This window comes from Coniophora puteana (assembly GCF_000271625.1).
Source record: "Coniophora puteana RWD-64-598 SS2 unplaced genomic scaffold CONPUscaffold_16, whole genome shotgun sequence".
NCBI classification, from domain to species: domain Eukaryota; kingdom Fungi; phylum Basidiomycota; class Agaricomycetes; order Boletales; family Coniophoraceae; genus Coniophora; species Coniophora puteana.
This window is the reverse complement of record NW_006913068.1, coordinates 982,576-998,667: the sequence shown is the minus strand read 5'-3', so window position 1 is coordinate 998,667 and position 16,092 is coordinate 982,576. Positions and strand designations below refer to the sequence as shown.

Sequence of the window (16,092 nt, the reverse complement as noted above, 5' to 3'; positions counted from 1 at the left end):
GGAGGGAAGGAAGAAGCGGAAGCGAGAGGGAACCGGAAGGATCGGATCGGGGACAGCCGGAAAGGAAGGACATGTCATCAAATTCGGGGGAACGGGCTAATTACAATAATAACCGAGCGTACATACGTGATATTGATGACGTTGCTAAGAAAAGGCGGCGGGATTCAATGACTAAGCGAGGGCGGAGGGAACGGCGGGAGGGCGGCGGCGGGAGTGGGGCGGGCAACGGCGAACAAAGGGCTTTGTCGCTGGAACGGGGCGTGGGAGGGATTCGGAGAGATCCGACTGATGAAGGGACTTAGTCAAACTCCTGGACTCCGTGCCTGGCATTGCCGAGTCTTTCCAGAAACAGTCTATATTCCATTCAAGGCAAAAGAACCGAAGGTACCTGAGGTGAGTGAGAATAATGTATTCATTAGCCTAACTAGCCGGAACTCCGATCATTTTCTACATCCTAATTAGGCTCGGCCTTTGTGAGGTCCAGGTGGCTGGGGTGCGTTGCATGTAACTTTACGGGGTATGATACTTAAGCTTAGTCAATCATCTTCTGATCCTCGACATTGCCGCCCTTCCGTTGGTGCTCGGCATCTTCCGTGCCCTCGGGCGAGATCGTCGCGGCCTGCTGCCTCTCCTGGCCCGCGTCGAGCCGGGTGGACGACCCCGTGCGCTCCTGCGGGCGCTCATTGGTTTCCTGCGTGTCGCGATCTGCACTAGACTCGTCTCCTGTTTCTTTCTCTTGCGCAATGCCGGGTGGGTCTGCCTCCTGAAGATCACCCACTGTTTAGAAACACTTGGACAGAGGCGCTAGACCGAGATTACACTTACGAAGTCCTGCTCCCGCTGGCGGCGCTTCAGCTCTCCGGTGCGCAGATCATGGCCATGCTGAGCGACGTCGGGCTTGCGGAGAACCTTGCCCTTGATCTCCTCTTGGAGACCAGTCATCTTGTCGCCAAGGCCCTGTTGTACAGTGCATTAGCTGCCTTGCGCATCAAGTCGAGGGACAAGGGGTATACTCACGGCTCCCTTCTGAAATTCAGGTCCTGGACCATCGAGCTTACCAGCATGACGCTGGGGTGGGAGGTCGCCTTCTTGGGCACCAGCGGAATCCTGGCCGCCGCGGCTAGCGGTAGAGTCCTGACGGGTAGTTGACGTTTGGGGCTGGGTGCCAGAGCCGACGGCAGATGGGTGGACGTTCTCGGGGAGATCGCGGTTCTGAGTGGTAGGTGTAGACATGGTTCTAGGTTTAGAAAGTGCAAGGTGCGATGTGGTGGTTCTGGAGGTGTGGATTGGTTGAAGATCCTGTGGGTTTGTGATTGCTCGTACCCGTACGCCCAGGTCATTTTATACAGTGAGGCTGGTTTGGATCGAGATGCATGATGACGCAGGAGCTCCTTGGGGCCTGTATTTGTCCCCGCAGATTGTGGCTAGTGACATCATCGTAGGACGCCAAGGAGGCGGTGCAGTACGACATTTGCTATTTTTATCCACACACAAGCTATCTTTTGTGCAGCACCGGCGTCGAGCACATTTACTCCGTCACGTCTCGGTGTGTCTCCACGCAATCAATTAGCGAACCATGTCATGAAAAGTTAGACTCTTTTGTCCATGATGATTCGGTTTGTACCGGCTCAGACGAGAGACACAGTCTGGAGGCACGATACTAGACGCAAGTAATAACATGAAATGGCCCCCATAGTACTGTAGTCCACGAACAAGAAAAGCTGTGACTGGATCAGCCCAAATCACCTCATTGGCCTAGGTGTCGATTGCGACCTGAGCTGACTTCCACGTCAGCTCGGACATGACTCGGGGAGGGGACGACCCTGTTCGCTTGCGATGAGTTGAGGACCGTACGTGCGGGTACCAAGTTGAAAGCTTGGCCGATGCAGAAACTTCAAACTATGCAGAATCCGCGCGTCTCTGACTATTAATCATCTCACCGACGCAGACTGTCACTGTCAGTGTGCGCTGATGGTCCTGGGAACAAGGAAAGGAAAAATTCGCACCATCTCCACGCCCGCGTTTCGGCCTCCCTGCTCAACACCTTCTTTCCCTTTACCTCCAGCCCGGGATGGTTGAAACGTGGATGAGAGGGGCGCACACAACGATGTATCACTTTCCGTGTTATCTACCGCTTGAAGACTGCGCTTAGCATCACACATCACAGGGTTCCCCACGGGTGATGGAAGTGAGCCGATGAGCAGTCGCGAGGTGCATTTCTGCATCATCAGATATCACTCATACCTTATTGATGTTCAAACCCAAGGGACGCATATAGACATGCGGTTTCTTCACGAGCGCAATCTGAATGGTCCGTGTTCTCCAGGCGCGCACTGCTGCCAGGGATGCGCGCCTCCGAGAAACGTTAGACCACGCTCTTGTTCGCGATCTCGCGCGGGCTGGGCGGCGTGAACTTCTAGTTCCACATACAAGCCTTCTTCGGCGCCAGCCCATTACGTTTGAAAACCATACCGGGGTGATTTGGTTTCTTGGTTTAGGTAGCCTCGACTGTGGAATGTTTGCGACTTACAACACGATGGCCTGAGTCATACATGCTCTTCGCCTCTCATCCGAACAATCCGTCTTTGAGGGAACTGCCTCTCCACAATGAGAGCAAGCGGCGGCAAGTTGATGAACTCACCAATCACAGAGGAGACTGTGATAGAGAGTCACGCATAACACACTTGGCCTACGCCAGAGCCTACGCCAGAGCCTATAAAATCGGATGTGACATGTAATACTTCTCCCCAAACCCACTCTCGAGCGCAAGTGTGCTAAAATGGGTTCTCTCTCCAACAGCTCCTTCCTTCTGCCTGTGCTCGATGCCGCCCTCGCATTAAAGCTGCAGCGCCGCGTTGAGACCACCCTCCATGGTATCATCAAGGCCAACCTCTTCACCACCCAGTTCGGCCGCACCTCCGACACGCTAGCAAGCCTCCGTGACGCGCTCACTGGTGTCAACCTCGACGACCGTGAAGCCTGTTCTAAAGTGTTCGCGGCTGCACATGTCCCTATAACCGAATACGACGTGTATGCCCCGTACATCTCCAAGTTCACGCAGTCTCCGCCAGCCCACATCTCCGACGTCACCGACCTCCTCGCACCTGGCATCCCTAAGAACCTCGGAAAGTCGGGCTCGACGTCGGGCAAGGCGCCCAAGCTGATACCCATGTATGGGTTCAGGATGCGACTGGAGATCCCCAGTAGCAAAGCGTGCAACCCGACATTCACTGGTTACATGAAGTTCGCCGAAGTTCGCAACGACGATGAAAGTATCATGCGCATTCCAATCGCAGTTGCGAGCGGGTACTGGACTCGGGCGGCGTGTGGCTTCGATGATTTTGAGCGGGACAAGGAGAGGCTTGCGGAGATGGGTTCGTTTGTTCTGCTTGGTTGAGGGATATCCTTGTTGTGTACTGATACCATATTCATTCCTAGTTCCTGGCACTGTCGCTCCGTTCGGAGCTGGACTTATCGTCAACTATCGCTCACTTCTACTCACGCACGCAGCATTTGCTCTCGCCGAGCGCTCCGTCGATGTGTTGTTTCTTACGTGGTCTACAACGGTAATTGACTTCATGCAGTGGGTCGACGAGGAATGGGAGGCGCTCCTCGAAGGCATCGAGAAGGGAAAGCTGCCTCATTTTCCCGAAACGGAAGAGGTGCATGCAGCAATCGCTGTACGCCCCCCCTTAGACTATCTCTCCCAATCACCTTTCTTATTGTGGAGTAGACCAAGTTTCATGCAGATCCCGAGCGAGCGGAAGAGCTACGCAAGATCGGTCCTCCTTCAGGTGCCGCCATTGGGTGGGCAAAAAAGACCTGGCCCAGCCTAAACTCGTTGTGGGTTATCAGTACAGGTGCCTTTGAACGGCCCCTTCCCAAGGTACGTCGTGTCTGCTGAGCTGTCTTCGTCAATAACAAAACATACAGGTTAGGGCATTTGTGGGTTCAGATGTAAGAATTGCCACCCCAGGGTATTTCTGCACGGAAAGCCCCATCGCTGGCACGTTCGGCGACGAAGCTCCTTCGTTATACAAGGTGTTAAACGATAACTATATCGAACTGCTCGAGGTCCTCGGGGACGGCGAGGATGGCGCAGTCAAGCAGCTTGTGAGTGCTCACAGTCTAACTCGTTATAATAAGTTACTGATTATACATCTGATCTGTATAGTGGGAAGTAGAGTACGGCAAGTTGTATGAGCCTGTCTTCACGACGTATGATGGTCTGTGGAGGTACCGGATCCAGGATGCCGTACAAGTCGTCGGCTTCGACCCTGCCGATGGTGCACCCGTTTTGAAATATAAAGAGCGTCGCAAGTAAGTTCGTATATTTCAAAGTCGGATACGGAGTCTTGACTACTGATTCTAGCCTGTCGATAATGATACCTAACTGTACATTAATCACGTCGTCGGATATCACTGAGTCTATTGCTGATGTCGAAGGGCTCAGGCATGCCGAGTTCACGACGTTCCTCGACGATCGCGTGGTTCCGAGCACAGTGGGTTTCTTCATAGAAACCACTCAAACAATCGGTACATGTTCTTGCTCTTGTCTCAAAGCGCTCATATTCGAACTTTGACAGGCACTCTTTCATCCTTGGATCGAGACGTGATTTGGGACGCATTAGTTGAAACGAACGGGAACTTTGCCACCGGCGCTCAGAGGGGCTTTGCCATCCGACCAACTATTCGAATTCTTGCTCCTGGAACTTTTGCTGAGTTCAGGCACTGGAGAGGGTCTCTCAACGATTCTGGAAGCTCACAAATCAAGGTCCCCCTCATCACGCTCGATCTACGGTCGCAGGAATTCTTCCTCGGTAAGGTCATTGATGAGGTGCATTAGAGTCCATCACTTGTACGAGTAGATCTCTGTCCCCTTCTTTATGTGGAACTATGTAAGAATAACAACGGTGCTCGAAAATAGAGTGACTCATTAAACTTGAGGGGCAGTGGACGTGTTCCGAAGCAATTCGCAAACTAAGATAGAGCACTGCCATCCCGCCCATTTTATGAAGTAAACCGCCACAAGAATTGTGGGCTTGATCCACGGGAGACCCAAGCCAGATGGTAGCTATTGTTTCTCACAGAAAGAACAAGTTTGAGAGATTGGGGCAAGGCGACGTGGCCGAGGATAGCAATCTCATTGGCATCAAATCTTTCGATCGGACAGAATTCATGTCCACCAAAAGCTTGAGACGCTGTGATTGGGCTAGCCCAGGCCACTTCATTTGCCTAGGTATCGAGTGCGACCTGAGCTTACCTCAACGTCAACTCGGACATGACTTGGGGAGGTGGACGACCTTGCTCGCTTGTGGTGGCATTATGTCGAGTCGAGGACAACGTGCGCGAGATCATTCGGAAGTACTGTTCGGGTATTTTGACAGCTCGGGCTCAGGCCAATGCAAATTTACGCGTCTCTGAATAATCAGTTCGCCGACGCAGACCGACACAGACCAACGCAGACCAACGCGTGCATTACTCACTTACCAGCCATGCTTGTGGGCCTCGCCGAGCTGATGCCAACTGCTAGAGGATAAAGCAGAGCCAGCGCGCTCGCTTCATGAACATCAGCCTCGCCCCTCAACGCTCCAACCATCATCATGTCCACTCACAAAGGTTCTTGCCTATGCCAGGCCGTTCAGTACGAAATCACCCTACCCGGCAAAGGAGAGCAGCAGCTGTATAGCGTCTGTCACTGCAAGAACTGCCAGAAGGGAGGCGGATCGCCTTTTACGGCGAACTTCCTTCTGCCTGCCAAGGTAAGCCGTCTACTTCGTTGAATTCTAAGAGCCTACTTTAGTCTGTGTACTGAGAGCTGACTTCTCGCGTGATCGCCCGTAGAACATGAAGCTAACGAAAGGCGTAGAAGGCACTGATATCGAGTCCTACCCGATGACCCAGACAACGATAGGTACCCCGATGGTTAGGTATTTCTGCTTCACTTGCGGCTCGACGCTGTACGGCAAGTCATCGGCAAACGATGCGGTTGTGATCATACAGTCGGGCTCGCTCGACGACCCCATTGACGCGGACGTGCAACCGACGCAGGAGATCTTCTCCATGGACAGCAGGGAGTGGCTCAAGCCATTGGAAGGCACACGGCAAGTGAAGAAGTGGTTCGAGTGAGGGATGTGATCGATACATGGATGCTTCAGTAACTTGAACGTGGCGATGGGTAGGATCTAGCACGCACTGGTGAGCTGGGTTGACATGTTGCCCGAGAGAGTGTTTCGGATCCAGAATGTTGTAGCTTACGCATGCCAACGATACCCTCTAAGAGGGAATGCGTACACCCATCATGATATAGGTTCTACAGGCCTGCCGGCTGCCATGGGATACCGTCGTTTCACCGCGAGCTAGAGGAGCATGACCAAGTAAGTGCTGAGGAACGTGGGTACGTATAAGAGCCTTAGGGTGCGATAGCCAAGGCCTTTCTATTCCGATGAGAATGATACTACAGAAGTCGAAAGCTAGAATAGTGTCTGGTATGAGTTCGGAGTGGATGGATGATTGTAACCTCCGACGCTGCTTACATTTGAAGTGAGAAAATCCAAGGCGTGTGGCACTTTCGGAATGCCCCGGATTCTGACATGCCCCCTATCTCTGGCTGACTCTTTCTGACATCAACGCGACCGGCGACCACCATCAACGGCGTTTCCCACCGGAATATACAACACCAAAGATGGAAGAAGGGGTAATCGCAGCCGAAGACGAGCTGAATGTTACGATCCGACGTGTGTTTGAGGCCCCTGAGCCTCAGCTCACCAGCAATTTGACCAATTTCTTTGAGCAAGCAAGAGTGCTCCCGGTAGATCATAACCATGTCCTTTACACCTTGGTGAGTGTTTCACGCTCTTACGCTTTGCGATGTATCTCATAAAATTTTGCGCGCAAAACAAAGACGGTTCTGATGAAAATAGTTCCCGCCACTCAGATCGCGACGGAGAACCCCGCAGCGGATCCACTGGGTTGCTGCTCAGAATGGCCATCTTCGGTAGAAGCAAGTGTTCGGACGGGTATGATAGAAACTATGGTCGCAATAATCTCTGCGCCTTGGGACGAGGAGGTGCACACGGACCTACTAAAGCTTGTCAAGGGTTACATGGCAAAGGCGCATGCTTGGCAGATACTCATCAATGTGTCTGGGTCGGGGAACATCCAAGAGCGACGTACTGCGCTCGACAAGCAACTTGGAGCGGGGATCATCCAGCTATGTTTGACGGTAAGTGGCTTTATGGGGCTTCTCAGCTTCTATGACTGTGAATATGAATTGCTCTCAGACTCTGTACCATCGCGTGCTACTATTGAGCCGATCAGTGTCACAACTCCTTTGCCAGCTATCTAGCGAGTCATTCCTCCCCGAGATGCTATCACCTCGTGATGCCGGTATCGTCATTTCATCGCTATGCACCTTCGCATTGCAAGACTCTGATGGATACGCCGATCAACTAATCGACCCCACAAAAAAGTGGCAGTGGAGTCCCAGCGGACTGAACGTAGATGATCCATGGGCCAAAAACGATGAATCTCGGCGTCTAATGGCCAAGCGACTTTTTGGGGACGCGCAGGTACTCGCCCTCGACTCCGTTCGTGGTCTTCTCTGTTTAGACCGAAGCTGGTCGCCGAGACGCTTTCTCGAAATTATCGATCAAACCCCGACTCTTCTTGACCTGCTTATGGATTGCACGATTCTCGAGCTGCCTAGCGCTCTTCCGAGCAACGGAACGGTACTGGCAGGTCCATGCCATAACACAATTGCATGCGAGGCACTGTGTGCTCTGTTCAGGTGGCCATTGGACACGATCCCCGGGGTAATGACATCACCAGACAGATCATTTGGCGGCGGCGACACCAGGACATTGATCCAATTGTTGCGATCGTTTACTTCGCAGGCCAAATGGGCAGATAGACTCATAGACACGTGGATTTCCTCCGGATCCTGGTGCGAAGATTCTGAGGAATTCAAATGGTGAGCAGTCAACTTTTAAAATTCGAGCGCGGCACTGATGAACCAGGGATTTGCAGCAGTTTCGCTGCTGCTGAATCACTTTATAGTGATACGCAATCGCCGTTCAGTAAAGAGATAATCGAGGACTTTTTCGAGGGATCCGGTTCGTAGTATTTGTACCAGCCGAGCATTTAGCCCATAACATTCTCCTGAAATAGGCCGCTCTCGAATTTCACTCCTCCGGCTAATCACAACTCTAACCCATTTTGCCGACGCTGCCGGTGTCAAGAACGTCGACATCTACTCCTTATTGGGAGTTGCGTATCAGGCTAGCCTCAAGATAAGCCGAGAACTCAACCGTACTCAGAGTATCTGTGACTGGCCAGCTTGGCTAACATCAGTGACGGACAGCAGCTCCTACTGCGATCCTTTCCACGTTGCGCCGGAGCGCGTCCTAGGACCAACGGCATTTGCACGCCTACTGGTTGTACTGGCTCAGCGAAATGCACTGAACAGCATTCAACTCCTCCAAAAATCACCCGACGGTCTTTCCCCTACAACCTCCCTGGCGCAGATCCAGCAGATGACGCATCCAGACATCATCCGCCGTTTTCTCCACATCTCCGTCTACCGTATCAAGGGCTATATGGAGGAGGCCATGTTCGGCCAACAGGGTCCTCCGCACTCCAGCGTCATTTTCTATGGCGCTGCAGAACTTGCGGCTGCCATAGTTGCATTTGTCAATCTGACAGGCGACGTGCACACCCAAGTTACGTACAGGGCACGCTACACGCTCGTAGCAGCTCTGGGGAACCTCTCAAAAGTAGCGCTGCAGATGAAGCAGTATAAACGCGCGTACTCATGGGCTTTGGCAGCTATTGATCTGGACAAGAAAAGCGATACTGTGGACAAAGTTGATGCTGACCTTGTCAAGGCGTACCACCGGTTGGCCCGCGATGCTAAAAAGGCGCTCGATTTGCAGTAGAATGGAAGGGAAGGTGGTTTTTGTTCATTTAGCACTAATAGTGGAACGGGTTGTGCCAACCTGCATCCTGGGTTCTACGCGAAACTTTACGTTAAAGTGACAGCGATGCTCGTATACATAAGGTCGGACGGGAGCGAGGCACACTGAGATGGTATCGAGTCCATAGTCGGAAGCGCAAATATGACCGCAGGTTCAAGCCAAGAGCGTCCAAGGCTTTTACAGTCCAAACAACGATAAAATTGAGCTTTAAAATCTAGGAAATACAGGCGGTTTCTTTCCGGAAGCCTAAATCTGAGCGTTTCATTATTCTCAACTCATAATGACTCAAAAGCTCTGGTAGCTGTATGAGCGAGGGGATTACGGGAACCTCGGAGACAGTGGATGGAGGTTCACCTAGGGATGAAGTGGACGAGAAGCATGGCCGGTCTACAGCATGGTCGGTCTACAGCATGGTCGGTCTACAGCATGGTAAACACGATGCATGAAATGATCTATGCATAGGTAGAGGCGTCCTAGCAACTGAGACGTCCATACACTTCAGCATCGTCCATATTGTCTTGGAAAACGGGCATAGCTTAGGCGACGGTAGTTCGGAGCAGAGCATCAATTATTTGCATCCGACCGCCAGTCGAGACCGGCGATTCAATTACCACGTGCATAACAATAAAACACACATTGGAGATGAGGAGCCGTCCAATTCCAACCAAAGTGCGCTCCTTGTCGTTCCTATTTGGCTTCCGGGAGCTCTGTGCTGTGTGTATTGCAATATCAGCACTGATGTTCTCATGGTCGCCCCATGAACGACTGTCATATTGCTCTCGGTACATCACCAAACGAGTTGTACACCGCTGCCAGGCGTAACTCGATTCCGACAGAACACTCAATTCACTCTAATCAGTTCCAAGGGACAAACAACGCATTCACATTGCATCGCAGTCAAAATAAAAAAGAATCAACGAATAAATATGCGCCTCAGGAGGTATGTACCAACTACAAGCCCGCTGAAATCAACGGGGTATCAACATCTCCGACAAAACATGATAACGAAGTCGCAGACTTCGTCGTTTTGCGTTGTTTGATTGGTGCGCGCTCAGGCGGAGTCGGTGCCCGTGGCGGTGCCCGTGGCGGTGCCCGTGGCGGTGGCCGAGCCCGTGGCGGAGCCGGTCGACGTAGGGACGTCGGTGCCGGTGGCAGAGCCAGAGACGGACGTGGGGACGCTCGTGCCAGTGGCGGAGCCAGACACAGACGTCGGGACGTCAGTGCCGGTGGACGAGCCCGTGGCGGGCGCGCTGGATGAGGGGACGGACACCGAGGTGGGGACGCCGGTGGGGACTGACACGGACGTGGGCCAGCCAGTGGGCACAGAGACGGACGTGGGCCAACCGGTGGGCACAGACACGGACGTGGGCCAGCCAGTGGGTACGCTCACGGTCGTGCCGTTGCCGCCGCCGGGCGTCCAGGTGTGCGAGTGGTGGTGGTGCCACGAGGAGCCATTGCCGCTGCCAGTCGTGGGCCACGTGATGGACACGGAGCCGGTACCGGTGGGCACCACCGAGCTGTTGCCGCCAGGAGGGGGCGCGGCGGCGCCCTCGGAGCCGGGGAGCTTGGCTACGAGAGCACCAGCGTCGGGCGTGGGGCCAGCGCCAGAGGTGCTGTTGCCGCCAGGGGCGGTGCCGTTACCGCCGCCGGGGCCCCAGGGGTGGTGGGGGTGATGGGGGTGGTGAGGATGGTGCGGGTGCGTGCCGTTGCCCGTGGGCGTGGGGAGGAGGGAAGAGCTCGAGCCGGTGGGGACAACGGACGAGACACCAGTGCCGGTGGGGACGACCGACGACACGACGGAGGACGAGCCAGTCGGGACAACGGAGGAAATGACGGAGGACGAGCCGGTGGGGACGACCGACGACACAACGGACGAAGAGCCAGTCGGGACGACCGACGAAACGACCGACGAAACGCCAGTGCCGGTGGGAATGACGGACGAAGCGCTGTCGGTGCCAGTGGGGACGACGGACGAGACGACGGACGAGACGCCAGTGCCAGTGGGGACAACCGACGAGGCGACCGACGTGGGGACGTCGGTGCCGGTGGGGACGACCGACGAGGAGTCGATGGCGCCCGCAGAGCCAGCCGGAGACGGGCCACCAAGGAGGTTGCCGAGGCCGAGGCCCTGGAGGAGACCTGCATACGAAAACATAGATCGCATGAGCCTTCGACTCTAGTCATCGGTGCACGAGAAAAAGGAACGTACCACCGAGACCGGCGTCGCGCTTCTGGACGGGCGCGGGGGCAGCCGTGGTAGCGGCAGCGAAGACCAATGCGACGAGGAGCTTCGTGTTCATGACGATATTAACTTATGTGAACGAGAGACAAGTGTTGGGCAGAGAGCGAGGTGGATAGTAGCGGGTGGGTGGAAGTCCTGTTCCTATAGGCGAGGCGCGATAAAAACACAGACGAGTGTTGAGAAGAGAGCCCACCCCGCGTCTGGGTGCTGCTCTTAAGTACCCGTCCGGGGCCAGCATAACGCTACTCCCCCAAAAGGCAGTAGTTGAGGATGAGCAAAGAGAGATCCATTGATCCATGGGTCTGGAATGCGACGAGACGTCGCCACGCGTTCATGATCCCAGATGACCGCTCGCTTCGCCTATGCAAAAGTGGAGGCAGAGCGAAGGCTGCACATGGGCGGACCCGCCTTCTCCGAGCATTTGTTGTCATTCAGACGAGCCGTGACCCTGATCAAAGTGGAGCAAGCAGGTCGCGGAGGCTGACGCGAGCATCAATAACACCGGGTGACAGCAGCGACGACTTAGCCTAGTGTTTAGCGTGCTCTGGCGTGGCCGTTTCCTGGTCAACCTGCGACAAAAATACACTTGGGCTCCACGGTTCCGCAGTCGTTGAAGCTCTTCGCTGCCACTGCCAGCTGGCGAGTAAGAAGTTGGTCGGAGGAAAAGACAAACGTTCCCTCGGTCGAGAATCCGAAGTCGGCTATAGCTCGCTACTTTTGGGAAAAGATTGGAGAAATGATGAGATCTTCCATTCAATCACTCCTCATACTGTTGCAGTACCGCAGCTTGCAAGTCTTTGAAAGGCGACGGATTCCCTAGCTTCATCGTGAAATGCAGAAATCCTGAGGGTCCGAGGTTGTGGTGAATGTAGAACCGCGGCGCTAAAGTGACGTGCCAGCTGGCACAATACAGACGCCAACAAATCTGAACTTCCCACGATCCATTCCTTATTACCCCGCACTGCCAACGACAGCAATAAATGACGTGCCCCGCAAACTGCGCAGACCCTTCGAGAGTCTCAGGTGAGATCTGACGCATGATGGCGACTATTAGAAGCTTGTCGACTCATATTCCAGCACAATTATCATCATGTGCATGCAACTGTTGTGGTGCGGACAGCAATCTACAAGTAACAATCACACAAACCAATGCTGGGGTCGTTACAAAGTTTATTATTAGCCTCTAATGTTGCTGCTCTTCTACTCGTACAATGCATTTGCAAAGTGGCGCAACGTATCACGAAGCTGAAACGCTCATTACACCACATTCCAGCCCGGAAAACACTAGTAGGTCATCTACGCAAAATCAACATCAGAAACTAGCTCAGTCGCGGGCAGCCACAACAGCGAGACCCACGGGACTACTACTTACATGAGACACTGCGTCCTCTAGATCTTCGCAATTTATTCACTTCTATTAAGCTCCTCACGGCTCTGCAAAGCGAGACGTCAGCTAGCTGTCAACAATATCCAACGACGCAAAGCCCCGAGCGATCGGAAGAACGCAGATAATTTTCCGGTCGACAAGTCACCGGGTGATCCACTGGATGATCCACTGGTAAATCACCGAGACGTCCTGGAGCATTGATGATACATATGTATACATCATCAGATGTAGGGACCATCATACCATGATCAAGAACTTGTGTAAAGAATGGGAAAGAGTCCGTGGTATGAAGTCCACGATAAACCAAGCTCGAACACTCACCTTCGGCTGCTCGAGACAGTTCAAAGTGTCCTGGCTGAGCACATGCGGCTGGCGCGCGTTGTGCACCTGCATCTCCGGGTTGCTGTCCAGGCCAGCCCCGGACTGCGGCGTGTCGACGAGGTCGCTCGGGTTGTTCGTCTTCTGTGGTGAGATGAGATGCGTCGGCGACCATCACCTCTTGTTGATCATTCGAATCGCTGAGCTTCGATTGGGTCTGTTACATAAGTCACTCGTAGGGCACGGTTTTTGCGCGTCGGTGGAGCTTTTTGTTCTACGATCCGCGTCAGTGATGGTTGTAGCTCTTGGGCCTTCTCTGGATGACGTGTGCGGGGTGGTGTCTTACTGGATCATATTATCTTGGTCTTAGGGCTGTATTCTACGCTATTTACAACATTCAGCCTATTTCGTTACCTTTCTTTCAGCAGGTGGGTTTTCTATTTGTGGCAATCGCATTGCATGCTTACATAGTATAAGCCTTCGCTTCGCTCCAGCGAATATTATAGTCGGAGTAAGCAAGCCACCGCAATCAAATGAGGTGTTTTCAGCTCTCGAGTTCGATAACAAAGTTGAATGAGCTGTCGCCTGTACCCAACAAAGGGTGCACATGCTAAGGTTATCATGTATCTATTGTTCTTTGTCGGGGGACCCAAGGCAAGGATAAGATGAGGTCGCCGCTCCCCACCTGAATTTGTACCCGTGGAGACGCATCACTTAACTTCTCATTCGGGAAGGACATACCCAATCAGACTATGCGGAGACGGTCTACTGACTCGGGTGGCATAGAAACTTCGGATAAAAAGGCTTTAAAGAGATAACCCGGAGCTTTCGGATGCTGACGTGACAGCCTTGTTACAACAGGGATTGGACATAACATTCAATTTGAAGGCGCCAGGCACTTGTTGGAATCGAGCTATATACACCTTGTTGTGAGTTTCATTCCAGTCCGTGCACTGTGTTATGTGACCAAGCGGTGAGTGCTGCGTCATGAGGTCCTAAGTAGATAACTGGTGTATGAGGTACCAAGAAAGTACAAAGAAGTCTTGTAGAGGAGGAGGACGAGGGCGAGGAGGACGAGAAGTGGCGGAAGAGAATCTGGTGGTGGCGGATAACAGGGGCTAATGGCTGTGCAGGCGCAACCCCAACTCAGATTGTGGGAAGTTGACTTTACCGTGTGAATTAGGGTACCCCCGGTCGAGTTAGAGGCCATGTTTTCGTCGGCGGAGTCGTTGCATACAAAGAAGTGACGGTGTGAGCGTATAGTAAGATTTGGAGGAGTACGTCTAGATCATTCAAGTTGGGAGAGGGTCGGACCCTTTCCTTCACTCGGACGGTCCTCCAACAGACGACACATCTTACACAACTTGAATGATATTTAGCTTCGGGCCCGGGCGTGTATGCCGCAATAAGAAAGTACTTTTTCGGATAGCCCATTGCCAGTGGCTTGCTGTGGCTGCTATGCTCGCCATGTTCGAGATATCCGAGGCAAAGAGCGAGAAGGGAGAGGAAGTGGAGCCTGATCTGCATTGTGTCAGCGGAGTAAGTGTTGCTCTATTTATAAAAGTGGCCAGAGGACTAAAACGAGGTTAGCTGGCCAACTAATTTTCGCTGTGTGGCAGTAACTTCTCGATTGGAGAACTCGGAAATTTTACTCCATAGTGACTTCAACGTCTCTGGATAGAATCAATTTTTTTGGTTGATACAAACGAACTATGCTGTGAGCTGACAGCTTGCACATCGTGGATAATAAACGAGTAAAATAGATCTAATCGTATCTTCAAACTTATGACACGAACGGTGTGGTTGTGTTTGGTTGCGGCTCCTGTCGGCCCGCACGTTGCCCGCTTTTGAATGTCCCCTGTTTTCAGAATGTAGGTCGGTAGTGGTTCTATACTTCAACGCGAGTCCCTTTGTGGCGCTGCTGCTGCGTACGCGTTGAACCTTTTATTTTGAATGAGGTTCGCCCCTTTAGCGTCCCTTCACAGAATATGACAAGAGTTTCTATACAATCTTTTCTCGATACTCCTGTACGCATTGTCACGCAACCTCCGATGTTGTGCCCATGTTCACCCTATTTTAGTTTATAAATGCTCGACTGAATTGTGCTAAAGTCTCTTTTCCGCAGTTATTCGCTATTCTATGGGTTAAGACCCAGTGTACATTCAGTTGGGCATCGATGTCTCTCACACACCACTCCTTACTAGCTACTATTTTTAACGGTTTAAACCCCTTACACCCGTCTTTAGGTATAAAATAGGGCCACCCGTCTCCTCAACCTGTTAGCTTTCCGTTGTTTCCCTATTTGCTTTCTCCGAGGTCCGCGTAGTCCGTCCCCGCCATCGTTCCTTTTGGGAGACTCTTGCACACTCTTGCTAGCGTCCGAGCCCTTCAAATACCCCGGAGACGCCGTCGCGCCCATCTCATTAATAGCTCGAGTCCCACGCATGCACGTCCACCCCATCTGCCACCGAGGTTGCTGTGCGACCATGATGACACCCCCGGAAAAGCTGGCATACCCTCCGTCTATGAGGGTGACGCCAAGGTTGTGTTGCTTGAGAAGATATGCCGCGCACTCGAAACTATCTTATCATGGACCTCGAAAAACTGAGCCAGGCTGGCGCTGCGACGCAGTTGGAGGCTGCCTAGGCGGGGGTTCTGGCCCACCCAGTGTATTCAACTTCGTCGTGCTATCACATGCGACCATTGTCATTGTCTCACGTTCTGCTCGGGCATCATTTTTGCGCGGAAAGACGGTTCTTGGTTCCCTCCTGCTTGCGCGTATTTACCCACGTTTGAAGATGGGATGGGCAATGTTGAAAACGTACGTATGTGCTGTGCCCTGGTTTCAAGATACTTCTCGTTCGGGCAAGGGCATCCCACCACATGCGATATAACAGACAAGGGGATTATTGCATTCATTTTCATGTCATGGGAGGGTATGATCTTGCGAATCGACTAGCTTCATTATCTTATCACTTTTCCACTCAACACTTTCGCCCTCATTGCCATCACACTCAAACTCGGTTCATGCCTTCTGCTAACGTGTTTGGTGTGTTTGTCACCCGCGACGGAGCTTCATGCTCCACCGGAACTATCGTTTGCACCAAAAGCTTCGAAGACCAATTCGAGTCCGTAGCTATTGGCTGTTCGTTGGATATTTCAGCAGAGTT

The 16,092-nt window shown here is 52.8% G+C and overlaps 4 protein-coding genes across 4 annotated transcripts; 2 read left to right on the top strand and 2 right to left on the bottom strand.

The window, feature by feature from the left end:
• Positions 1 to 532: 532 nt before the first annotated feature.
• Positions 533 to 954, bottom strand: CONPUDRAFT_65499 (uncharacterized protein; the record flags this gene model as incomplete). The annotated part of the gene is made up of 2 exons (XM_007775893.1): positions 533 to 733; positions 820 to 954. Coding segments are annotated over 2 exons (336 nt in total), but the record flags the coding sequence as incomplete, so codon positions are not given.
• A 1,916-nt stretch (positions 955 to 2,870) lies between these two features.
• Positions 2,871 to 4,846, top strand: CONPUDRAFT_93407 (uncharacterized protein; the record flags this gene model as incomplete). Its single annotated transcript, XM_007776208.1, has 8 exons — positions 2,871 to 2,873; positions 3,131 to 3,374; positions 3,439 to 3,680; positions 3,734 to 3,886; positions 3,934 to 4,113; positions 4,175 to 4,320; positions 4,373 to 4,536; positions 4,587 to 4,846. 8 exons carry the CDS (start codon positions 2,871 to 2,873, stop codon positions 4,844 to 4,846), a joined length of 1,392 nt encoding a protein of 463 aa, XP_007774398.1.
• A 757-nt stretch (positions 4,847 to 5,603) lies between these two features.
• Positions 5,604 to 9,736, top strand: CONPUDRAFT_147234 (uncharacterized protein; the record flags this gene model as incomplete). The annotated part of the gene is made up of 11 exons (XM_007776207.1): positions 5,604 to 5,762; positions 5,845 to 6,125; positions 6,311 to 6,377; positions 6,686 to 6,841; positions 6,905 to 7,225; positions 7,284 to 7,972; positions 8,029 to 8,114; positions 8,170 to 8,932; positions 8,969 to 9,058; positions 9,277 to 9,404; positions 9,438 to 9,736. The coding sequence occupies 11 exons, from the start codon at positions 5,604 to 5,606 to the stop codon at positions 9,734 to 9,736; spliced, it is 3,039 nt and encodes a 1,012-aa protein (XP_007774397.1).
• Positions 9,737 to 10,026: 290 nt separating this feature from the next.
• CONPUDRAFT_147233 (uncharacterized protein) lies at positions 10,027 to 11,311 on the bottom strand (the record flags this gene model as incomplete). The annotated part of the gene is made up of 2 exons (XM_007776206.1): positions 11,185 to 11,311; positions 10,027 to 11,114 (listed from the first exon to the last, which is right to left on the bottom strand). Exons 1-2 carry the CDS (start codon positions 11,273 to 11,275, stop codon positions 10,027 to 10,029), a joined length of 1,179 nt encoding a protein of 392 aa, XP_007774396.1. The 5' UTR covers positions 11,276 to 11,311.
• Between the last annotated feature and the right edge of the window lie 4,781 nt (positions 11,312 to 16,092).